We start from the raw sequence: 26266 nt of genomic DNA on the forward strand, positions 1-26266 counted from the left end.
TTTTTAATTTTTATTTTTATTTGCTGTGATCACTTTCTCTGATTTACATTTGTATTTTATAGTTCTTATATCAAACATAAGATAGTTTGCAAATCTGTAATTGATTTTAAACCCATAGTACAAGCATTTTAAAAATAGTATCCATTTAAATTATTCAAGAAAATTATTTAAGGTTGACTTAAGCTTTATTAGGGTGTGTAAAAAGTGATGAAGTTGAAGATAGTGCACAAGAAATAAAGTAGTAAATCTGCACGGCTAAAGATGACAGAGCGTGTGTTCTTTAAAAGTACTTGACCTTTCTATTATTTCGTTTTCATTCTTCACTTTGTTAATTCATTTCGAAAAACTTACATTTTTGCAATATTAGTGAGATCGTTTTTATGAATGTATATTTATATTTTTTGTTTTAAATTTATGCTTTTTTTGCATGTCGAGCGTAAAGGATATCGTGAATTATAAAATTACGGTATTTAAATTGTATGAAGTGTTGAGAAATTTTCTATATGATTTATAGGGATTTTTTAAAGTAATCATAATTTATACATTGTATATAAAATTATTTTAATTTTAAATGTTATCTAAAAACTTTCGAATGATTCATTGACAGATGTTGCTCAGCTGGCATCTTGAATAGTGTTCACCTGGATTTATTTAGGAAAATTGTTTTCTAGATATTGAAACCTTTCAAAAAACTAACTCATCAACCTTACTGTTCATAAAATTGATGATGCAATGAACCCTTTATCTCCGGTAAGAAGAAATTTTACTGTCACTTGTTGAAAGGAGATCACGAGGCCACTTCACTGATGCGATGGGTACGGTCTTCTGTAGAGTTCAAGAAGAGAGAATTCAGGCTACGGGATTTATAGTATAAAACATTTTTGAAGGAGTCTCTTATAAGAGGAATAAGCAACTGCGATAAATGGGATTGTAAGACAGTTGTGATATTAAAGTTGGAGACAAAAAAGCGTTTACAATGGTTTTAGGTACTGAAAGGTTGAATTTGTTTGAACCATGAAGTCGTACTCTACAGATGGATTTTATGCCCAAGTTAAATAAATTGATCGTTTAGTTTGGAACTGTTGACAGGAATAGTTTGGCAATCAACAACGGTTATTCAGTTCTTTTCATTTCAGTCTGTGTGAGGATTCCATGTCGGGCGTTTGTTGGTGTAAAGCCCAGGGTAGCGGATATTGAGAATGGAAGAAGATGAATTCTATTGTAAAACGGAGCACATATTACTTCCGGGTTTAAAAGGAACGTTTTCACACATCTGTTCATATGTCTCTTAAATAACGTCTCTAAAGTTGAAAGATGGTTTTGAAGGATTCTTCTGGCTATAGCAGTATGTAGGGTGGGATGATATCGATAGTCAAAATGGTATGAGGGTGGGTAAGGATGCTAGCAGATGAAGAGAACAGTTGTCAGGGTACTTCTCTGAGGCAGCCTTGCTTCTATTGGATGGAAGAAGACGGTGGTACCACCTTGTGCTACTCAGTAATGAGAATTCTGGCTAAGGTCTAAGGGAAGGTTTGATTTATGACCACAAAGAAAATGAATACTCATGAACTTCCAGAGCAAGACTTATTGCCAAATCTGATCTAAAGTTAGTTTGGATCTAGAATGGTAGCAGCAAAGCTGTACACCTTTCGTTCAAGGTAGGAAGTGATGGTGACTATTAATCGATGCATCGACGAATAGTTGAGTGGAGCCTAAAACCAAACTGGAGATATGGGATGAAATTGAGATATGTAGAAAATGGAATTTTTCTAATATTTTGCCGATTATACAAGATTTTACCTTACAAAGGCTTGTAGAGTGACAAGGAAATTGGATAGATTTTGGACTTCTTATGTGAAGAAATGTGGATAGGTGATCAAGAGATAGCTTAGAAACCAGCCCAGCGTACTACTGAAAGAAGAATATGAATTTTGAAACTAACAGATTAATTAATTTTTTCAGTCTACGTGAGAAAAAAGTGGCAAAACGGAAAAATCTTACTTTCATGGAAACCTCCTCTGTTCGTAAATTGAACAGAAGGAATAACAATTCTTCGGCTGACTCATGGTTACACATTTCCCACACCCTCTAGTTCTGGGTAGGCAGTATTTTGTGTGAAAGATGAGACAAATGACTTTCTATTCGAATTTACTTTGCATCTGAAAGAAGTTGAATAGGTAATATGCGATAGCGATATAATGCAATTTGAAGGCAAGTTTAAAGCTTTATAATGAGTGATAAATTTAAATTTCCAGATTTGGAAATTTTAGAAATAACAAGCTGTAAATTGCACACACAATTGCTATACACATACCTATAAAGTTACAAAATTGAAGGAATAATAAATAGACTGAAAGTAATTTAGAATTGTGAAGTGACACATCTGACAGTTAAGGATTGTAGGAACCACAAGTACTAATTAGCATGCCAGTGTTAGTGTAAGATTTATGCTCTTGTAGTGTTATGGATTTGCTGATAATTGTGTTGAGTGTGTGACTGGGATCTACAATGGCCACTATTATTCGTATTTTGATTGTCACACAAACTATTTTCTACCCTTAACTTTGCAGCCACTAAGGTGAATGTAATAACATACATGGTTTGGTTTAAGACCGCAAGAGAGGTTTAAAAAATATTATTTACTCATCATAAAACGTTTTATATTGTTTCACAGTATAGATTGGTTGATATCTTTCTCTCTTTTTTTATAGTGTCTTGCGGAATTAAATTTCTCTGAAAGAAAACTTTTTCAAAGTGTTTTTAAGTCTTCATTTTTGATAATTGCTTGAAGAAGCTGTCTACTGTGGCGTCACTTTTTAATTTTGGTGAGTTTAACAATAATTCAGAACACACGTCTATAAAGATTCATAAAAATTTCGTGGAAAGTAGCCCCATTCATCTGTTAGCTAAAAAGAAATATCTTAAATGTTCATTTTTTTCAGCGGAGTATTTTGGAAAGAAGTTTAGAAGATTATTCTCTTTGGAAAAAGAAGAATTTAATACCACCAATAAATTGAAAAGTTATCTACGTTGTATAAAAATAAAAAATACAAGTGCAAAAAAAGTAAATGCAGGTTTCCAGACAGTTTTGATGCATTTAAAATCATGAACAAATTATTACATTTGGTTAAAAAAAGAGGCCAGCTTACTTGTAAAACTGTTAAATTCTTTAGTCACTGAGTTGTATCGTAAATGCATTTAAGCCATGCATTTTAAAATTTTAAGGAAATTATGAACTTGACCACTACTGTGGAGAAAATCATGTGCAATAGTGCAAAGTGTTCATATTTTATTCAAAACTTCTGCATCAAAGCAGTAAGTCTTTCCACATTAAAGTTGAAAAGGAATTTAATTCAGCATTAATATGACTTGACGATTCTTCAAGAAGGGAATAGCCGGTTAAGGTAATTCAGCAGTGCTACAAAAGGACATATAATGTACAGTTTAATAATTTCGGTGAAATGGACATGCTGATGTACACAATAACGTGAGTGTGGAAAACAATCTATTAAAAATTTAGATAATTTAATCACGTATAGATAGATAGTAAAACTTCCCTGAGTTTTAGACATTTTTTTTTTTTGAACATGCAGTGATGGGTGACTTTTATTTAGCCCCAAAATATTCTATAGAAGCTTCCAAAACCTAACTTGTTAATGTAATAGATGATCAGGAAGCAGAGTTCAGAAAAGTTGGCTACTCTAAAATTATCTAAGGATTACATATTTTCATTCTGCCTTTTGTTGAAGGAAATAAATACACCTAAGCTGCGATCTACCGAGCAACCTTACATTTTGATTTACTTCCTTGCGGAAGCTTTACCCTAATCACCCTTTTACACGAACTCTATTTTACTCTTGACCTATTATGTTACATATATATATTATTTGACCAGCTTTTCAAAACCAAAATTGATCTAGAACTTGTGAAAATAAGCATTTTGAAGATCTTTAAATAGAAAAGGAAGTTGATAATATCACATTTTCTGAAGGAGAGGAAATTTGAAGATTTGAGGGAAGAAAAGTCAATCGAGAGTGTAATTCCTGTTAAAGTGGTAGGTTTTGCTGATAGTTGCTATAGTTTTGATGGTTTTCACTAGTTTGATGGTTGTTTTTCAGGCTGAAAAAATGCAAATAATAAGCCCAAATACGTCCAGGAACCATAGGTGCATTAAAGGTTGAAGCAAGAGAAAAAAGTTTACAGAGCTCAGGCTTAATGCATTACCATCTGTACACTCAAGAAATTTCTTAGCTGAAGGAGGGCAATAAAAAATGTATGAGGGAATTCAATTGGAATTTCGAATCCAAGAAACTTGCCTACAATATTTCTTAAATTTTATTAACTTGGGAAAAAGTGCTTAAGGGCCATCGATGACAGACAACGCTTTTTTTTGGTGGTCGTTAATTAATCAGGCCACGTTCATGACTCTTGCATTAAATTCATGCATTAGAAAATATTTGAAATCAGCGTCAAGCAAATACCATACTTAATTTTAAATACAATCAGACTACATTGAATTTATTTATTTCTATTTATTTTAAATATAACCACTACTTCTAGATCGTAGGTCATCATGCAAAACATGATAGTACAACACAATATGGTCAAAACTGATAGTGAGTTTCTAAAACGTGATCACTTAAATAACGTAATAGCAATACCGGAAAGTACTTCGTGAGTTTGTATTTGCTTTCATTGAAAAGACAAACTTTTATAGAAACGATTATTTCGTTAAAAAGTTGTAGTCACCGATTAAAGGAACATCTTCTTGCATTACTCCTAATATTAATAAAGTAGGTCCACATAAAAAACAAGAAGAAGAGGACAAAAAAACTGCTTGATGGACATAAGCTCTCTTACAATGCAAATGATGAGGAGAAGTCATAGAATAACTTTAGGTGATTAAAGATTTTTCACTTATTTCCGGATGGATTCGTTTGCACTAAAGTTACAGATTAGTTTGTGGTCATGGCAACTAATTGTCCCCTAACAGAGTTAATTTAATGCTATTTATGAAATTTCCATTTATTTTGGTCAGATATTTTATTCTTCTTTTCTAATCATTACTCCAAAGAAAGTTGAATTCACGTTCTGACTTCATTTAATTTCCCTCTTCCATGCTCCAAATTTGTAAAAAATGCAAAGAAGACAAGTTTGTTTTAATAAGCAAGTCTGAAGAAGGAAGAAGTCTTTTTAAGTCACATAAATAATTTCAACCCACTCAAATTAGTTATTTTCTTGAAATACCTAAGATACCTTCTTAATAATTCAAAAATGTTCTATAACATCTCGCCTAACAGCATCGAAATTTCTTATGCAAATAAAAGTTTAGCAATTGTTATTTTGTGCTCGAATGGTTAAACATTCTTTCATCAATCACTTCATTCTTTGGAAAGTAATCTTTTTTATACCTACCCTTACAAATTCAGGCAGGATCTCATTTTGCTGTGTTTAGCGAATTCCCCAATACTTTCATTACTTAAAGCTTGCTCAAAGATTCTGCGAAGGTCCTAATTCACACGATCACATTCTTATTAAGACGAACAATATTTAAAATTATTATGTACAATCTTATCTCATAGATAAGTTTTAATGTTTGCATTTTTTATAGTAATTTATATTTTTTGTTAATTTTCTGTCTAAAAATTTAATTTTCTTCCAAAGAGAAAGTAAAATTAATAATCGGTTAGGTTTAGTTTAAAGATATATTTAAAGTTGAAAAAATGATTTTTTCTGATATGTTGTATAATAACAGAGGATGTATCTACTAATCCATTGGCTAAAAATTTGATCTTGCTTTTGATTAAAAATATAATTTCAAAAGTAAATGAATCTCGAAATAAAGTGAAAGAATTAAAAATCCTTATTGCTAAAAATGAATAAACAAAATTAAATGTGGAGAATGATAATAATAATAATATAAAAAAAATAGTGAGAGAAAGTAAAATTCGCGATGGAAGAGCAAATTGAAGGTCATAATTAATATAGTTGTAAGTTGTATGGTCTTCTAAATAAAGTTTATAATCCAACCCCAAACAATTAATGTTTTAATATTTTATTATTTTATAATAGTGTGATGACTTTAATATTATGTAATTTGATACAGCAATTTGTGCTGATTTCCAAGGTAAATTATATTCTATAATGTAAAAATAATTTCTCTCCCTTGACAGTCAGTGAATGGAGGGTCAATCTTTGATTGCCAAATTGAGTTTCCTATTTTTAAATTGCAATAAAATCTGGAATCCTGTGCAGCTCTAAGGCAATTTATCTTACTGATTACTGTAGGGCAGCGTTGTTCGTAATGAAAGGGCAGAGGGCGTCAGCGCACGGAGTTGTCTCTGACACGGCTACTTAGCCTTCTTATTTATAGAATACAGGATATAGAATATAACAGTTGTTATAACGATGAACACTGACCTTATTGGCGAATAGAACGAAGATGGTTCATATCAAACTGTGCCAACCATCTAAACATTCTAAATCTCAACAATTATTGTGCTGTTTTCTGCGAACTACCTCATTTATTAAATTCTGTTTTGTGATCGACTTCGCTACGGATAGAAGGGAGAGCAATAATCCGTTGCTATTCAATCATTGTCCTATTGAAGGAAAAGTTTTGTTTTTCATTTACCCGAAACATAAAAAAATTAAAAATGCAAATAAAAATCAGTTCTTTGAACTCATTTATCGGAAGCTATAAGTTTGAAATTAAATGAAAACGACTGTCTCTCAGACGGTCATCGAACATGTGTCTCAAAGGTAATATTTAGAGCAAATATTTTGAATTAAAACTATAATTATTATTATTTTTGTTAATTTAAGGTGCATAAAAATTTAATTTTATTTACTCTAGAGCTCTGCCAGCCTTCGATTACGGTTCCCACGCTGCAACCAGCACTGTCCATTAACCCATTAACGGATTAGCTGTAAGAGGCTCCTAAGAAGTAAAAAAATTAAGAGCAGTACGCCTGGATTTGAACGCTCAGTAAATAATCTGGCTTTATTATTATAATTAAATAGTGAAATTTCCAAAGAGATTTAAGTTCCAAAAAAATTAATTCTATTGCTGTACGTTTTAAGCTAAACATATAGCAAGTATGAATGGCTGTAAGCTTTATGGCTTAATTGTATTTGTATTAATTAAAATAATTGCATAACAGAATTACTTGTATTGATAGCATGATAACATGTATGTTATAATAAAAGTACAGTGATAGTCTGCACATAATGCAAATAAGAAAAATAAAAGTTAATTGCTCAGAGACGATGGATTCCTGTATTTAAGATTGTTGTCAATTGACAATCATAAACTCTTATATTGTGAATAGTTTAGTCAAGGCTGTTAGTGAACATTCAATTCTGGATGCGATTATTCAACGTTTCATAATTTCTTTTTGTCCTTATGGAGGATTTAACCGCCATTCTTCAAGGAGCTTGAATTGAATACAGAAAAATTCTAATAACGACTAAAAATTGTTTCTTCATGAATATTATTGGAAAGAATTACTCTAGTCTGAGGAGGCTGTACATACACAACATAAGCCCTCTGGAAATAGTGAATTCAGGTTAGCAAAAAGTTAACAAAATAGGTTGAAGTTGATAGTTAATTTTTTTTTAGATTTAAAGAAGAAATAAAAAAAAGAAAGTAAAGCGTTCAGCGTGCAAAAGTAAGTTGTTTAGAACACGTAACCTCAGGATTGTGAATGTATTTGACGAAATTAGTCCTATCTAAAATTATGGGAATTGTACTAAATTAGGTGCAAGAATAATGAATTTAATGAGTAAATTTTGCAATGTTCCTATGAGAAAATTTATTATTAATTGCTGTCTAATTCTCAAAGACTGCACACACAATGCTTTTATTACATTAAAGTTGTTTTACGGTTGAAAGCGAGTAATATTCTCATAACTTTTACAGGCAATAACAGTTTTTTTTTAGGACTGCAAATAGGAGTGAAAGAAATCATTTATTGCTTTTGCAATCTTGCCGACAAACACTTTTTTTCTTTAATGTTTGAACCATGTGATTTAAAATTAGCAATTGAATTTTTATTAAACAAAATTAATGTTCTCCACTCGCTGTATTAGACTTAGGACAGAGTTGTAGATACGTGCTTGGCAAGTAAGTAAATAATGCACCTAATTTAATACTTACATCTTTAATATATACTATTTAAGAGAAGTGAACTAGAAAAAGCGATATTCTTAATTAGGTACAGATTGATACTGATTGCATTAAACGGGAGCTCAGTAACCTTTGTCTCCTGCGTCAACGCTTCAATGTACTCGTACTTATGGTTCCTGGAAGTATTTGGGCATATTATTTGCATTTTTTTCAGCCTGAACAACAAACATCGAAACTAGCGAAAACCATAGCAACTATCAGCAAAACCTACCACTTTAACAGGAATTACAGCAGCTGACCCTTAGATTTTCTCTTCCTAGGAGCTTCTTACAGCTCACTGTCCGGTGATGGACAGTGTTGTCTGTAACGAGAGAACACTGTCCGGAGGCCGTCAGTGCACTGGAAAAAGCTCCGGGCGCTAATGACCTCAGCTGTTGATGCGCCAAAAAAAAAAAAAAAAAAAAAAAAAAGAGCTCTGTAAACTTTTTTCTCTTGCTTCAACCTTTAATGCACCTATGGTTCCTGGACGTATTTGGGCTTATTATTTGCATTTTTTTCAGCCTGAAAAACAACCATCAAACTAGTGAAAACCATCAAAACTATAGCAACTATCAGCAAAACCTACCACTTTAACAGGAATTACACTCTCGATTGACTTTTCTTCCCTCAAATCTTCAAATTTCCTCTCCTTCAGAAAAAGTGATATTATCAACTTCCTATTCTATTTAAAGATCATAAAAATTCTTATTTTCAAGTTCTAGATCAATTTTGGTTTCAAAAAGCTGGTCAAATAAAATCTTCTTCTAAAGACTGCAAGAGGAAAATAGGGTTCGTGTAAAAGGGTGATTAGGGTAAAGCTTACTCAAAGAAGTGTATCAAAATTTCAAAATGTAAGGTTGCTCAGTAGATCGCAGCTAGGTGTATTTACTTCCTGCAACAAAAGGCAGAATGAAGATATGTAATCCTTCGATAATTTTAGAGTAGCCCAGTTTTCCAAACTGTGCTACATGATCATCTAATTCTTTAACAAGTTAGTGGTTTAAGAAGCCGCTATAGAATGTTTTGGGACAAAATAAAAGTCAGTCAAAAAGAAAACGTAAATAATCTTCTCCAAAATTTCAAAAAAAAGACATACAACGTGGAGTAAGTTATGCCTTAATGTACTACGATTTTCTTAATTTTTCCTTAAAAAAAATAGCCGTATGTGTCACAAGCACCTTTTATTTAATCAACATTTTTGAATCGCGGCAAATCAGCCCAAAAAAAGTGACTGAGACTAAGTAGAAGCTGTAAAGCAAATGTCCTTCGGTTTAATATCCCTCACGCCTTTTTTTGGTGTATCTAGTTGTCAAAATATGGGTCATTAATTTCCGCTCACTCAAGTTGACTATGAGAAAAGCATGTTAGATATACAAAAAGAGGAAACAAGATCTTACAGTTCTCAAGAGTTCCACTTGTAATGGAGAACCAAGAATGTGAAACACATATAGAACTTAATTGAAGAGTCTATAACACTTCGGAGATTCCTTCATAGTAGGTAGGAAAGTTTTGATTACTCCATCACATCTCGTGACAGCTGACATATTTTTACATGACATGTTGGTTTTAATTAGGATAGATGTGCAGATGATACTCTAGTAGTTTATAATATCAAGAAGCATGTCATAATCTGCACTCGTCTCAGCAGTACGAGTTGCCTTTTTATAGAGCCATTTCTACTTCTCTCCCTCCTGAAGGAACTCAGTTCTTCTTCACCGTCCAGACTTTTTCTAAATGCATCTTTTACTCCGTCAATCTTAGTTTCGCTTTGTTTACCTCCAACTATCGTTTATTTACGTGAGATTGGCGACTAGGTTAGGTTCCAATCTAAGCCTATACTACTCTTTAATTGTTCATTGTTTTTGGTGACTGATTCATTAATCCAATAGGATGAAAAAAATAATCCCAATTACAGACATAATTTCTTATTATGCCGAGCTTTCGACTGTCATCTTTTCTACTCTATAATGTCAATGGCAGGCTTTTGCCTCCACTTTTCTTTGGTACCTCGTGTATGTGACCTGTTTTCTTAAATGATTCCAGCTTGTCAAGGTCTAGGTCACACAGGAATACGTGATGATTAGGAGTAATGTCGACAATTTTGTCTTTATAGATGACTGTTTTACTGAAGTTTAACATTCTGATTTCTGCACCGACCTGTCCGGTTACTTTGCTACTTAAAAATGATTGAAGTAGGTTTACTCCCAAGTATTTGAACTTTTTCATTTGTTCTACTGCTTCGCCATGTTTACTAATGATTCTAATTATCTGCGCAGTGCTTTGATACCCTTATTACATGATGTGATTCCTTCATGGTCATCCTTAATGGAACTAAAAATATGCTGAAGATTCCTGTTAATGTAAGTATTCATCAGCAAGCACAAACAATATAGATTCACCTACCCAAGATCTAGAAGTCTCAAATGAAATTTGTTCATCTTCTCCTTTGATCTTTTAATTACTACATCCAATAATGGGATAAAGAAATAAATAATGGGAAACTCTGTGATCAATGAAAACCACACTTCATATCTAATAGTTGTTTTATAGAGATTTTCCATCACTAGTACTATTTTTTATAACGCCTCCAAAAAGCAACTGTCCAAATTCGTGTAACACTATAGTTAGGCCATTCATTAGATAGCCGATTGGTCATTGAAAATACTGTGCCATCTGTGGACAGTGAACAGCATGAGACTCCTGGGAAAAGATAATCCAGCAGTAGGCAAGATGCAAGACCTAGCTAACCGCTTCCCTCTTAAATTCTATCTTAAATTTCGCAAAGGTTGATTGTTGAACGTCAAACAGTGACAATAGGTCAGCCTGCTTCTTTTTTTTAAAGTTATAATTGGCTTGTTTAAGTTTCATTGATCTAATGTTGCACACCGAACATATCCGGATAAGTACAATGAATATTTGGAAGTTCTGAGAGCATTGTGGAAGATGAAAATGAAATGCAACGTGAAAGAAATGATGAGGTAAACGTGTGTTTTGTAGCAACATCCAGGATGATTCAACTTTTCAGTTCATGTGACAGTTGAAATAAATGTATGTAACTTCTTGCTCAGGGTAATGAAGAATTTCGATTTAATATTTTGAAGAATTTCATTGCAGGAGGATAAATAAGAAGCAATAAACGAATAAAAATATTCATTTTTATATCATCAGTTTTTCGATAATTGCTGTGAAAGAACTTTTTTTAAATTAAATGAATATTGCGAAATAATAATATTTGTATTAATTAACATTGTTAAAAAAAAATATCCTAATTTTATTTCATTAATAAGAAAATATTTCGTAATATCAAATCGTCTGAAGTTCAGAGAAGAGTGCAAATTTTTGACCGCCCCACTTCCAGATCTGTGGCTAACTGCTTCATTATTTAGCAAACAACGGTACTGGACTAGAATGGTGTGGGTAGGACATGCATTCAATGTGATGTGGACACAAGTGGATGCTGAAGAGAAGTAGTGAGGAGGAGTATCATAAAGCAGACGAAGTAGGAGAAGATATCAACAAACATCATCCTGAAGGTTGGTGAATGGTCCAAGGACGATCTGGACAAGATATCCTCCACCTCTTCTTCTACTATTGGAAATAGTGGTGATTGTGTGTATAATATTCGTATAACTGTGTAGTTTAGTATGGGTTACCAACTGGTGGTGGGAGAGATCACGTTAAGGAACATGACCCTCTTTTCTCTTCAAGCATCATGCATGACTTTTGTAGAAAAAAAGAAGAAGTGTGATATTCATGCAATATGCAATTTTAAGGAATGCACTGAAGTAACCAAAACATAGGATTTGTTAAGTCCCACATTCAGCGCTTCAAACTACCAAGTCAATAATTAACTTATACAAAAATTTGAATACAATAAGTTCACAATGTATTTCCATTTTGAAATCTTATTGTATTTTAAAATTATGCCCATTAATTATTAATTTTTCATAATTCTACCCTGAAAAGCAAAAATATATCTGTACATATTTTGAAAGATGCTATCAAGAGATTTATTAAGCAATCGTCAAAAACGAAACATATTCTTAAAATTTTAAATGAATTTTTAAATTAGTACGATTTCAAGTGTTTTGTAAGAACATTCAATTCAATCTAAGGAAATAGATCTTTCAACAAAAAGCATTTAATGACTGTCCAATGAACTCAAGTTTTAGTAGTAGTCAGAAAGTTATTAGTAAAATCCGATAAGTTTAAATGAAATTATTGTGATAAAACTTATGCCAAACAATCTAGAAATAAAATGTATTTATATATATATTTTTTTACAAACTACCGGTCACTGTACTCACATTTAAACTGCAAAATTTGTGAACGATTCTTATGAAGACTCAATAATGTAATATCAACTTTACATTTACTTCATTAATTTGTCGTTTGAGAAAATGCGAGTTTATATAAATTACTACCACCCTAATTCCAATTTTAGGAGGTAAGTTTAAAAATCTAAACGTAACCCTTCCGCGTCTTGCTTTAGAAAGGAGAGAAAAAGAGTGAAGTTAAAATCTGCTCCAAAATATATTAATTAAGTGCATTTAAAATTTACTGTGAATTGCATCTTCAACCGGCAATCCTTCTTCAAACTCAATGAATGTGATCAATATGTTCTTGATAAATGGAAAAATATAAATTATAGAATGGAAAATAAATAGCCAATTGAAATATTATTGATAATAAGTCGATCAAATTACAATTCTAACGTAAATTGTACAGAATGCAGTAATTGCAAAAATCTGTTAGAAAACCAGTTAAAAAATTGTTCCTACTGTAATTGAAACCTTCTCATACATAACGTCTAAAAATTAAACTTGCCGACTCTTAAGCGCCTCAGATTTTGAATTGCAAAGCAAAATTTTTGAATGAGAGAGAAAAACTGAAACCATGAAGATTTTTGAAGAAACTTATATTTGATTTTTGGAATACTTGTTCAATTACTTCTTTCAGGACCGAAGTAAATCTTGAATATTTGTGCTTGTACTTCACACAAATATGTCTTTTAATCCTTGTACAAGAAAATGGGCCTTTAAATAGACGATTTGAAATTAAAATTAATATTTTAAGGAAATGAAAATAAAAAAGTTTTCTCTCTGATTGGTTTTGATTTTAATATCTACTAATTTTTACTTTCCCTTGAAACACATGCTATTTTTTGTCAATTTATTTCTTTTTTAATCTATTCTAAACACACTACACTATTGATGAGATTTCAATTACGAATAGATCACAAAAATTTAAGCCAAACTAGTGAGTACAATGACTCGAATGAACTAAAACATCTCACTAGAAAGAAAGGTAAGGTGCATTCAAACTCACGCCCGTATTCCACTGATCACTCCGTGATGTGCGGCCCAAAGATCAAGATAATAGAAGCAATATTCAAATCACCAGTATATTCCCTAATATTCTTCGGTTTTCACTTCACTAATAATAGCTTACCTTGTACATCCACGTCATCCTGTTTATCTGGATGGAGTTGTAACCTGCTGAGTAGGTGAACTCCTCCTAAATCCTAAAGTTAAGTGTCCTGGTTGGATCGTCAGGTAGCCAGGTTGAATGGAGGCAATCTTATATAATGATAAATGAAACTTTAGATGAAATGGCACGTTTTGTAGCCAGTAGAGATGTAAGTAAATGTGTTCCGTAAAGATGAACCTTAGATACTTATATACCCGTCTTGCATAATACTCAAGGGGTTGGCTGGAGGCGAGGAAGTGGGGGCGTTTGGGGCGGTGCCCCTTCTACATTCAATTCGGCCCTCAGTCTTACTTTATTATCGCTCTTTCTTTGTCTCTCACGTACTTTAAACATTCCTAATATTTTAAGGATTATTACAATAAACACAAATTCTTATAAAATTACTCCAGCGAACGACAAGATAGAATTAATAAATAATTAATATCATTAATTACAACATTTTATAGTGGTTGCAACATTATTACGACAAAAAAGTTTAATTTTAGAAGAAATATTAGATTTTAGAAATTAATAATTTTTGAAATGCAAACACCTTTTATCTATTTTGCAAGTTTATATTATCATAAATGAATGTATTTATAAGTAAGATTGTATAGTATGAAACCGCTTAAATTTTATTAGTTTGAAAAAAAATTGGGCAATATTTTTGAAAAATTAGGATTTTTACTTTATTTTTTAGGATTATTTTGGTATTTGTAGCCACAGCGTTAGCTGATTTAAATATTTAAATGTATTATTTACAATATTCAATAAATGGCTTTCATTTTGGTATTACCTTTGGCCAACTCTTCCAATTATGGTGATCTTAAAACTAATAATTTCTTGTACATTGTTTTTGAAGACTGATTCATTAATCCAGAACGAAGAAAGAATTATTATTTTTACTTTTGCCGAGCTTTCGACCTAGATATTACGTTATCTTCAGGGCTTATTGATAATATTATGTTTTTACATTGCTATTCTAAAGTTTGTGTGTCCTTTTATCCTGTCTGCTTATGAATTGACAAAGTGTATGGAATGTCTATGCACAAGAAATTGCTTTTCCAAACAAAACGAAGATCTGCCAGCGGAAAAGATCCATAGTAAGCTTCGGTATGAGTGAATATAGGATACCTGAAAAAGCTGGGCCTGGAACGCGATAGAATCAGCAGACACTGTGGGAAGATGAAGGAGTCTAAATTAATTTTCTGTCGGTGGGCGAAGCTGTAACTCAAAGAAGATTTAGATTTCTGGCTAGTCACCAGGTGTTGAAGAATGATTTTATTAATACTATCCCAGATTCTGAGCTTTCTCAAAAGTCTTTATTTGAAGGAGGATCTGCCGCCGGACTAGTAGGGGATGCAATAGATCTACGAATGTCAAAGTGCACTACTCGGAAAAAAAAAATTAAAACATTATAATCATTTATTCTTTTGGTAAGTATGGGATCTTAATAGTATGGGATCTTCAGTAGTTCGTGGTCAATATTGCTGAGGTCTCTTAATATTAAACAAAGTACGACAAAAACTTTATATTTATATATAAATATACATTATTAATAAGATTGTTATACATTTGGAAAGCTATGCAATTCTGAAGAATGCTTATTCAACAACAAAATGATATATTGCTAAAAATATTTTAGAAATCGATGCAGAAACCAAAGAACATCCATTCCTTTAAATCGTAACATGACCGACAACAAATAAATAACATGCAATTGAATCATCAAGTAATAAATTACAGACAGTAGAGCTACTTGTAATTTCAAATGTCAATAATTTTGGAAACAATAATAAATTATGGAAATAATAGACGGCGAATGAACGATATGAAAATCAAACAATTTGCCAATCCAACTTGCTCAAGACTTTTACTGAAGTAATACATTATCTTCAGTATTATAGTTCAATTGTATTTTTGAATAACTGATTGTTGGGTTGTTAAAAAAGTAATAAAAGTTATGTAAATTTTAGAGTTTAGCAATAAAAAAAAAGGATAGAAATATTTTTTTACAAACATTTCAATGGATATGTTAGGACAGAAACAGAAGAACTCAGAAAAGAAAATAATTTCTTATTCTGTCTGGTCCTTGTAGAGAGATACCTGACATCTTTTGGGCAAATCCATAAACTACGTTTTCATTATTTCAACATGGCATTCTTAAAAGTTGAGTTCAGTACCTACAAATATATTTTCCTAAAAAAAATACTAAACGAACCTTAGCTATTCGTCAAGAAATTTATTTATTACTTATAAATTCAAAATCAATTTATAGACATAATTTGAAATCTCTTATCCCTCGTTATCCCACTGAATATAACCTTTTTCTAAGGAAAAAGTTTATTGTTAAATAAAAATCTAGTAATATTTGGTTTTATTAACAATTTAATATGGCGCATCAAAATAATTTACCTCCAACATCTTAAATGTCTATTCCTGTACCTCATCCAATAAGTCAGAAAATTTGTGGGCGAACTCCTACTTAGAAAGAAAAAGGAATACTAATATTATAATATTTCGTCATTTCAGGATCTCTTTAGATAGTGAATGCTTTCCGTAGGAAGTAGGCTTTAAGATAATTATTTATTTATTAGAAAAATTACGTATTCATCCGTCAGGTTAAATTTGGTTTTCTCCAGTCATTTTTCATGTATTACTGATTCTTCAAGTAGGGTTTGGTCTTGCTTCACTGAATTTTGTTTTTTTCAATGAAATTTAGTTTCACAGGAACTAAATGTACTTGGATCTCTGAGAGTAAAAATATTTTTTTACAACTGCAAATGTTTCTTTTATACTTGAGCTTTTTACTTAATTTATTTTTTGTATCTTTGAAATCGTAAACTTAATTTTAATATTAAGAAGTTTTAGCAATAAGAAATTAATTGCCCAGGTTGTTCTATTATTCTTTTCAAGCTATCTACAATTTTTGTTTGTTTGTTTAATTTTATCTTTTTTTTCAATTTTTTTTAAGTAGATAATTTATGCTTCAGTGCATCATAACTTGCTCTCAAGTCCGTTATCTAGCAAAAAATGTAGAGATTTCTTCTTCCACTAATCTCAGTACATTTAAAAAGTATAAGTTTAGGCAATGTTAAGCAATATTTTGAAGTTTAGACATGTTGAAGGACCGCGCCGTACCAGTTAGGCTGTCATGCGGTCAAGGACAATACCGAGGCCCGTGATGTCTTGTTTGCTTAGTAATGATAGTAATTCGACGTGTTTTGTTTGTGACAACTCTTCCGACGTCAAAAGAATTGAGCTGAAAACAAGATCATCAACAGTATTACTAATTATCTATTTTAAAATTGCTTCTTAAACTAGTTAACTGTAGGGCGAACCCAATGTTTTGATGGGTTTTCAAGGGCTTCTGCAGCCACTTAGTTTATCGCTGTATCGTTCAGTTTAATAGGTATTTCAAAAGAGCTGCAGGTTTTTTGCAGCAGAGAGTCTAAAGGCATGAAGTGAGACATGAGTATACAATAAAAATATTTATTTATACAGCGAATAGAATTGTACACAACGGTATCTTTGTATCTAATTCAATATATAGATTTTCTCCACAACGGAAAATGGACAAATGGTCAAGCAACATTATATTTACGACGATTTCGCCTGTTAATACAATTTAGAGCTTCTAAAGGTCAGTATAATCACTAAATCTGAAGAATAGAATTCTAAAATAATACTTTAAAATGGAATCAAAATATCAAAGCTCTGACAGCCTTAAAGTTAGAGGTGACTGATACAATTTTACCAGGGACTTAAAACATCAGAACTTGATTTCTTGACATTCGACGAAAAACTAACTCTGTTGTAAAGGTTTGTCCTTCCTACTTTTTTTTCTGTATTTATAAAAAAAGAACTCTTACATTTACTTTTTAACATTTACTAATCTTTTAATTTCTTGATTAATTTATTAGCTAATTGGTTGGCTAATAGAGTTTATGACTTTTAGCTAAGATATTAGCTAACTGAGTTTGGAAACAAAGCTAATAAATAAAAGATCAGTCAGTTGCTGGAATTACCTTCAAAATTAGAAAATTAAAACTTCAGTGATTCCTCAGTAGCTTACGAACATTCTCTATGCTCTGAAAGATCTAGAAACAGTTCGACGAGAAAGTCGAATTATTACTACAGCAGGGAAACATCTCCTTCTCACAGCTGCCACAATTGTTTTACCGCTACATGGAAATCGTACAAACTTCGACAGTTCATCTTTCATCTTTTTTAACTGTATTATTGAATCTGAAGAGGAAATGATAGATGTCACCATCCTTCCCACGCACAAACCTTTAGGATTATGGATTTCTTATAAAAGTGTGGTGAACATTAGCGGCGTTATCGTGGTATAACACTTCAATCCAAGCAAATTAGGACTCCTGCTGACTGGAAGACCAATGTTTGTCCATCATTCCTTTATTGATTCTGTAACGGCTTGGTAATATATTCTCTTTCCTCAAGTGAGTCCTCCTGTCACACTGCTTAGTAAACAATTAAAAAAACACCTAAATTTGTGAGCGCCAAATGATACTCATTTTTAAAATGGGCTCCTAAAAACGAGACTGGAACGATAAAAACAAATATTATTTTAGAATTCATTGAGTCGCTTAATAAATCCAATCATCTAAACTGTGCTTTGAGAAAAATCTATTGCATCTTTTTATCTTAATTAGAATTCTGCTAAAAATAGTTCCCAGGCATTATCTATTTTAATGAAAGAGTTATGTAAAAATGTGAAATACTCAAACAAAGTTGTGATGAGTCAGGCACTGTTTGAAACAACTGCACTGGCACTTGTTTGATTAGCGTTGCAGTTACTTTTCTCCTGGAATAATTAGTTATATACATATCTAGTTGAATAATGGCACTTTTATCCAGTTATAGAACCAGAACGGCAGGCAATTCAAGAGTATGTCCTTTCCGATTAGCAAAAAGGTCTTGATATTTCCTCGTCTTCGCAAAACAAATAAAATAATAATAATGACTTACTTAAATGCCAAATTTAAAAATCTCTATGTGTTGCATATTGGTTGTTTTGGTTGATTGAACATGTGTAAAATACACAAACCAGAATTATCCACCAACTCCTAACAAACAACTGAACAACAACTTCTTTCAGATAATAGTACATAAATATAATACTTAATTCCGAATGACTCAAATTAATTTAATGAACTTAAGCTGGCGCTGAAAGAAAAATTGTAAAAGCTCGTTGACCAATCAAGTTTTTTTTTTCTTGAATTAATGCCAAGTCACCTTTTTATTACCCTTTCGTGGTTAGCAGACATTAATCACACTTTCTGGACATGATTGCAAGATGTGCCAGTTGTTGTCAGTGGTCCTCTCTATTTGCATGTTCTTTTTGTTATTTTTAAATGGCAAACTCTTCTCCAGTTGAGAATTTAGATAATTTGCAATTTTCAAGATTGGAAGTGCACTGCTTTGTTTTATTAAATTAAATAAAACTGTTAAATTTCAATTTCACTGATTGAGTTAGTAAAAAAAAAAAAAAACAACGCCATGAAGTCCTATTCTATTAAAAGCAATTATCTAATAACAAAGATTACAAAGTTTTATAAGAACTAAAGATTTTTAATTTAAATAATTCTCTTGACCTATAGGTGCTCCTTTAACAAAGAAAATAAATTATTTCTATCTAATCCTTAATTGACTACTGTAATAATTCTTGTAATGATTTAATTGGTGTAATAAATGACTGAACGTGATATTCTAAAATGGGGATGATTAATAATAAAACTATTCCTGACAGAATGAACCGAAATGCGACGATAGTGAAAGCAATGAAGGTGGACCTTGAAATTTCCTGAGGGTGGTACTGTTTGGTAAACCATTAGCTACATCACTCAAATATGTTTATTTCATTTAGCATATAATTTTCTTCACAAACCCTAAATAATATTTAACTTGCAAGCTCAATTTAATAAATTTAGGTACGTAACGCAAGTTCTGTGCGTTCTCCCAATTCTAAGACAATGCGTTTGACCCCAACTCTCTCCCAGACTTGGGATTTCGTGGGGAAATGTTTAAAATGGAAGCTATGGATCTACTGCAATGAGCAATATGTTGTTTTTTTTAAAAAAGAAGCAATTCAAAAACTTAGATATAAAATTGAACGTGACAGAATCTTAAAGCATTGCCTTCAATCTTCATCACTCTTCCTCCTGTCTTCAACTATCAAATTCCTTTATCAGTAATCAAAGTAGTCCTTTTCCTTGGACCTTATCTTGGAAGATTTACTTGGAATACTTTTACACGTCTTAACAGAACTCAACAGTCGCTTCCGACAACTGAAAATACTACTAGACAACAGATCAAAACTCTCCCTTCACAACAAAAGACTTATTTTATTAGTTAAACCTCCAAAGAATTGTAATTGTGTTTTTGCAAAAAAACATTCGTTCTCATAGTTAACGCTCCTTTTTTTTATGTCTCCAATCAAATCATTCACACAGACCTAAACATTCCATTCGGTGCGCAAATTGCTCAAATCTGGTACAGAAAATTTTCATTTTAATTTACAATCTGATCGCAATTATCACCTTTTTTGCCAGAAAACTTACGGATAATGTCCCCTTAGACGTTCTTAAAATACGATGGCCTCGCGATCTGCTCTCTGACAAAGAAAGTCAATAGAAGTCAATATTGGATAACTCGATAACTTCTCCAAATTGAAGGTGTTTGAAGAAATTCTGTACTAATCTTGTAAATTTTAGAGAATAATGCGTTCATTGCAACTAAATAAACGATTAAAATAAATAAAAATTAGTAATTGAAGCAATCAAATCTGTTTTTACATTCTGTCATTATTTTGTTAAAGATCAGACAAAAGTAATTCTTAATGGATCGAATGGCCATTCTCGAGAAGTTACCCTCGCTAGTCTCACCCTCTTACACTGACAGAGTCTCCTTAAAACTCATTTCTTTCTCTCATTTCTTTCACCAACTTTTCCCTAAAATTTACTCTTCCCCCTCTTCCTGGTTCCTTTCTTTAAAAACTGGCTTATCTTACTTCTTCCATAGAAAGTGGCAACAAAAGATAAATTTTTTAGTTTCTATTTTAAACAGAATACATATCTTTATTTAATATGACATATCGCTTCCATAGAAATCAACATGGCACTTAGTAAAGCTTAAGTAAGCTTAATTTACAGAATTTTAGTGTTTCTTCGCTGGACAAAGGTTGTCACATATCTGCAAGTGATGGATCTGCAGCAAATTGCACAATAATTCAAGTTCCAATTCATTAAAGATTGAAAGCATAATTTTGTTATGTCTTTCAACAAAACATCCCATAAACTATACAGTCAATTAAGTTATGTATATTAAATTTTCTCATTTACAAAAATAATAATTGCTTTTTTATTAGAGATATTTTTATGTCTTTTTAAAGAATAGTAATTTATTTATTTACAATACGGGCAATCATCCAGTTACAAAGAAATATAATTTAATATAACATTTAATAATAACTCATCATATAATAATTTATAGAATATACATATAACATACATTTATACATATATATATCGTAGAATAGAAATAAAAATAAAATAGAAATAAAATATAGACATACTTTACTTAGTAGATATACTTTAAAATATATACTATAAAATATACTTTAAAAATAGATAAACTTTACTTAATTAATAAAACTTAATGATATCACAAATAACTGGTAAGAAGTTTTCCTTAGTACCAATCATTGCAAAATCAGTTATTTAAAAAACGTTTCAATTTGATCATGCTGGTGTTGAATAAATCTAAATTAGCGGGTAGATGATTAACTTGATCCGCAACTCTTGGAAAATAACTGAACTTACGATAAAGTGGCACACTTTAGAAAATTGTGGTTACTATATGTAGACAGTAATCCAATAGAATAGAAACGTTTATAAATAAAAGCATTTTGAAATATAAGCAAAGGAGATCAAGAATGGTTTTTCTATTGGGCAACTTCCCCATCAATAACGTCTCGAGCACCAAGCCTTCTTTCTAAGAGAAGGGCCCTTGTATTGCGATGTAGGGCCTCTTTATGTTCACAGAGAAATAAATTATTTAATGAGCTTAGTACCTGTCGGCACTTTTATTAGCAGTTCATTTTTTTCTACGATATCTAAGGCAATGTAAGCAATTACAACTGTAATGCGACAGTTAAATCGAAGTTCAGTGGTTTAATAAATAATATATTTGCAATTTTGTCATTACAGTATCTAAAACCCAATTTTTTAATCTTAAAGTGAATTCACCCAGTTGAAAACCAACTTTCTGAATTCACCAACTCACTACTTACACAGTACCATATAAAGTATTTGATTCGTTCAAGTTTTTACTTTTTGTCAAGCCAAGCTTTATGATTTCATTTATTCATTTATAAATTTTTATTAAGCGCGACAGAAAATATTAATGGATAAAAAAAGAAATATAGCTTTTGAATATTCTAGTTGCAACATCTTCATAAAGAAAAACCATATTTATTTTGTAAATATCCATATTCTAGACTGAGTATCGTGCCGGAATTAATGTTTTGTAATACATAACGTTTTATGACTCGCAAAAGAAAAAAAGGTTTTGCACATTAAAAGTGCATCTCTTAATGAACACCCCATTTCTGCGGTTTGTCTAATCATAAATAGATCAGTAATTACTATCATAAAATCACATGTGATAATTGTGGGGAGACAATAACTTAGAAGGGAGAGACCACATTGTTACAGGTATCTGTAACAAAGTGATAATAAATATGTAAATTGATTACACAAAGGATGATAGTTTTTACAGTCTCATTTCTATTCTTATTGTATGTCAAGGTCCTAAGTTATACAAGTGTAATAGTTCATAGGACCAGTAATAGGCGGAGATTTGGAGAGATCTATGTAAGGAGAAATAGTTATATTTTCATGATTACTGTTTAGCATTCAATGGTGTATACTTGGATGCTGACGACACACAATATGCTGCATATCATTGTACGCTGTATGATTTAGTTTTCTTAATATTTCTATCAAGGATGCAATGTTTGTTCCCAATATAAAACATGTCACCAACATATCTTATGCAAACATTTGCCAATCAAATTAATGATATCCAGATCATGAGATGTGTTCTCCAATTTATTTTTAACAGAATATTTAAATTCTAAACCTAGAATACACACTAATCATTGCTATTCCTTAATGGTCGCGATGGTTACATTATTCAGTCAAATTAACAATGTACAGAATTTACATGCTCCCAGAAGAGTTCAAGATGAACATTTTAGCATTTTTTCTAAGAATATTTTTTCCTTTTTTACATTTTACTGAATTAACTCAAGTAATCTCAAAAATTAAACTTCCTAAATGTGTTTTATACGGCCTTATACCAAGCATAATATTGTATATAATATAGAATGTGTTATCAAGCTTTATAATATTAAACTTTTAAAGTGAGGCAAATAAATAAATTCTGTTTAGATTTATTTAGTCTTAGAAAAGAAATGGTTGTGATAGATTTTAGTCCGATTATAGAAATTGAAGGAAACAAAATCTACAATAGAACGGAGATATTACAATCATTTGGCAACGCATCCACATACCTACATTGAAAGAGCAAGTCTTTGGTAAGTATAGATTGCCAAAAAACAGAATTATAGGAGCGATGATGACTGGAAGCGAGAAGGAGGATGATAATTGAAAGCTGAAGGTAAGAAAGTGGAGAAGGAATGATGGACCCTAGTGACCCAATAAGGAGGCCTAGGCCTAACTAGGGTTGTGCTGCCATGTTGTACCAGAGGAAGCATTCTGGTGCCGTTAAATCTAGAGCTTAAAAACTACAAATATTTAATTATTTACTTTGTCATTTTGTTTTCAAGGTAGCCGCTTCCATTGTAAAGAAAGTTTTAAGCAGAAAAAAGCAATGGTATTATAGGACAATCTGCTGGAGTTTACCTTTCGTTTTCCAAAAGAAGGCAACCCTTTATGTTTATTTTAGCTCTGGACATAAAAGCAGGGGACAGAAACTGAAAAAGTAGAAATCTAGACGAACTAGAAGCCAATTCGCTGTTTTTCCCTTCTGTTTCACCTTTCAATTTCTAAAAGAAGGCAACCCTGTATGTCTATTTTAGCCCTGGACATAAAAGCAGGTGACCGAAACTGGAAAAGTAGAAATCTAGACGAACTAGAAGTCAATTCGCTGTTTTTCCCTTCTGTTTCACCTTTTAATTTCTAAAAGAAGGTAATCCTTTATGTTTATTTTAGCGCTGGACATAAAAGCAGGTGACCGAGGCAGAAAAAGTAGAAATCTAGACGAACTGGTGGCCGATTCGATGTTTTTCCCTTGTATTTTGTCTTTCATTTATCAAATTTGGTGCAAAAGGCAAGATTCACGCGGGCCACATCACATTCACAAATTTTATATGATAGGTATGGTTCATAAGAACTCAACCCAGATTGCTATTTTTTATCTTTTCGCTATTAGAATCAGTTTACATGACGGACACTGAGTGAAAAACAGCTTCTAAACGTCGCCGGAAGTAGTCTGCGTGTTTATACAGTTCTACAGGCGCCCCCAGGATGGCACTGGACAGTTTGTTTATTCATCTTCGGTAGTTACAGCGTTGACAGAAATTGTGTGCACGGTATTGACTCGTTCTCCCTCTAAGTGCTATTTTCTTCATAACATTTTTTTCTATTTTGATTTCATTTCGGAAAATTGTGGGCCATATGAAATTACCTCTGGGTCCGCGAGTTTGCACCCCTGGTATAAAATCTAGAGAATGTGCTTTTTGTAATCTATTAAAAAAAATCTCCTTTTTCTGTAATCTAAAGAGCTAAAATACTTGCCATTAAAATAAAGTTTTAACGAATGCCCTCTTTATGGAATTGAAATATCTTGCATTATTTAAATAGACAAAAATGATTGAATATTAAGTTTATATCCTAGATACGTGGCGATCCAAAAAATAAAGTAAATAATTCAAAAGTGTAAAAAGTATAGAATTATTCTATTGAAGGTCATTCAATTCAAGTGATGGATTTTTTATAATATTGAATGAACTTATATCCTGCTATCAGAACAATAGAAATATTATGTCATTCACAAAGATGTCAAATATATTTAATTGCGACCATGACTGTATTTGTTTTTTATTTTTGAATTCATAGCCAATTATTAGGCATTGTGTTTCTTTTTTATATTTGTTTTTTAAATTCAACAGTTGTTCTTTTGTAATTTTCACCGTTTTTAAAGTTACCAATGAACTAATTGCAATGGATTAATGTATCAGAGACATAAAAATCGAATTCTGCAAATAAAATGTTGTTTACGAATGCTAAAAATCTAAGTAGAAATTAACTGATGCTAGTTTCAATTTTCCTTTAAGATGGCGTTTTTCATTTTCTCTCAACATTTGCTTTCCATTTAAGATCACTTCTTTAAATAACATTTCTTAAACAGTCACCTCTTGTCTACTGTTCAATTCTTCAAAGATAAACTTATTTTACTTCTGTGATTAGGGTCCTATTCTTTACTCCATTTACACTTCAGACATACCAACTCATCCTAACACCACACTTCTCAAATACGCAGACGACACCGCCTTACTGTCTACTAATCATGATCCAGTAATAGCTCACAGAAATCTGCAATCTCATCTCTTCTCATTAGAACAGTGGCTCAAGAAATGGGCTATAAAGCTTAATGAAACTAAGTCGCAAAACATCACCTTCACTCTTCCTCCAATCTTCTATAACCTAACACCTCTACCAGTAGTGAACATTACCCGCTACCTTGTGCTTTACTTAGACCGAAGACTTTCTTGGAACCCCCACACTAGACTTAAAAGAACAGAACTAAACAGACACTATCGACTGCTTAAAAGACTCTTAGACGATAGATCAAAACTATCTCTGGACAACAAAAGACTAATTTATACTTCTATTTTGAAACACATCTGGTCGTATGGAATAGAGCTGTGGGGTTCAACCAAACGCTCCAATCTCCAAAGGATTCAATCTCTTTCAATCTTGAAATACTTCGAACTATTGTAAACGCTCCATTTTATGTCTCCAACCTGACTATACTCACTGACCTTAACATTCCTTTTGTCACCCAAGTTGCTAAAACACGATACAGAAAACTCCACTTCGGCCTGCAATCTCATATAAATTCTCTTGCTCAAAATCTTTCTTCAAGAACTCTCAAGAGTTCTCAAGACGTCTTAAGAGACAGTGGCCTCGTGATCTCCTCTCAAGTGAAGAGAGTGACTAACCATATAATGTTTTTGAGTGTTACCACTGGGTAACTTCTCCACTCATTTACGTACTTCTACTGTTCACTGTTATCATTGTTACTTACAGCGCCAAAGCGCTAATTGTACCACAATAAACGCAAAAAAAAAACAACTCTAGCGCATGATTTTTGACAGCTTTTGTTAAGATCAGCGACTAACAAAGAAAAAATGGAGAGGAAAATTTGATTGAACCATCTAACTTTGTATTACTTAGACGGTTCTTGTTTGCTAGTTGTTAATTGCATAAGCCCTGAAGATTAACTAGTTCTTAGATCGAAAGCTTGATAGAAAAAAAAAGATTGAAATTGGCAGCATTCTTTCATTCCTTGGGACTAATC

General features: G+C 31.9%; 1 protein-coding gene and 2 long non-coding RNA genes across 3 annotated transcripts in view; 2 read left to right on the top strand and 1 right to left on the bottom strand.

Moving 5' to 3' along the window:
* Positions 1-13849, bottom strand: part of LOC141455430 (uncharacterized) — a 27591-nt gene extending 13742 nt beyond the window's left edge. The window contains exon 1 of the mRNA XM_074130510.1: positions 13619-13849. Within this exon, the coding sequence (XP_073986611.1) occupies positions 13619-13636 (18 nt within the window). The 5' untranslated portion in view covers positions 13637-13849. The remainder of the gene's footprint in view (positions 1-13618) is intronic.
* Positions 562-4522, top strand: LOC141455431 (uncharacterized). The gene is made up of 2 exons (XR_012459265.1): positions 562-2825; positions 2943-4522. It is a non-coding gene; the product is annotated as an uncharacterized lncRNA (long non-coding RNA).
* Positions 7582-13625, top strand: LOC141455432 (uncharacterized). Its single transcript, XR_012459266.1, has 3 exons — positions 7582-8125; positions 10211-10359; positions 10444-13625. It is a non-coding gene; the product is annotated as an uncharacterized lncRNA (long non-coding RNA).
* Positions 13850-26266: the final 12417 nt, after the last annotated feature.

This window comes from Rhodnius prolixus, unplaced genomic scaffold (assembly GCF_049639745.1).
Source record: "Rhodnius prolixus isolate KJV_2025 unplaced genomic scaffold, Rpr scaffold_4, whole genome shotgun sequence".
Taxonomy (NCBI): domain Eukaryota; kingdom Metazoa; phylum Arthropoda; class Insecta; order Hemiptera; family Reduviidae; genus Rhodnius; species Rhodnius prolixus.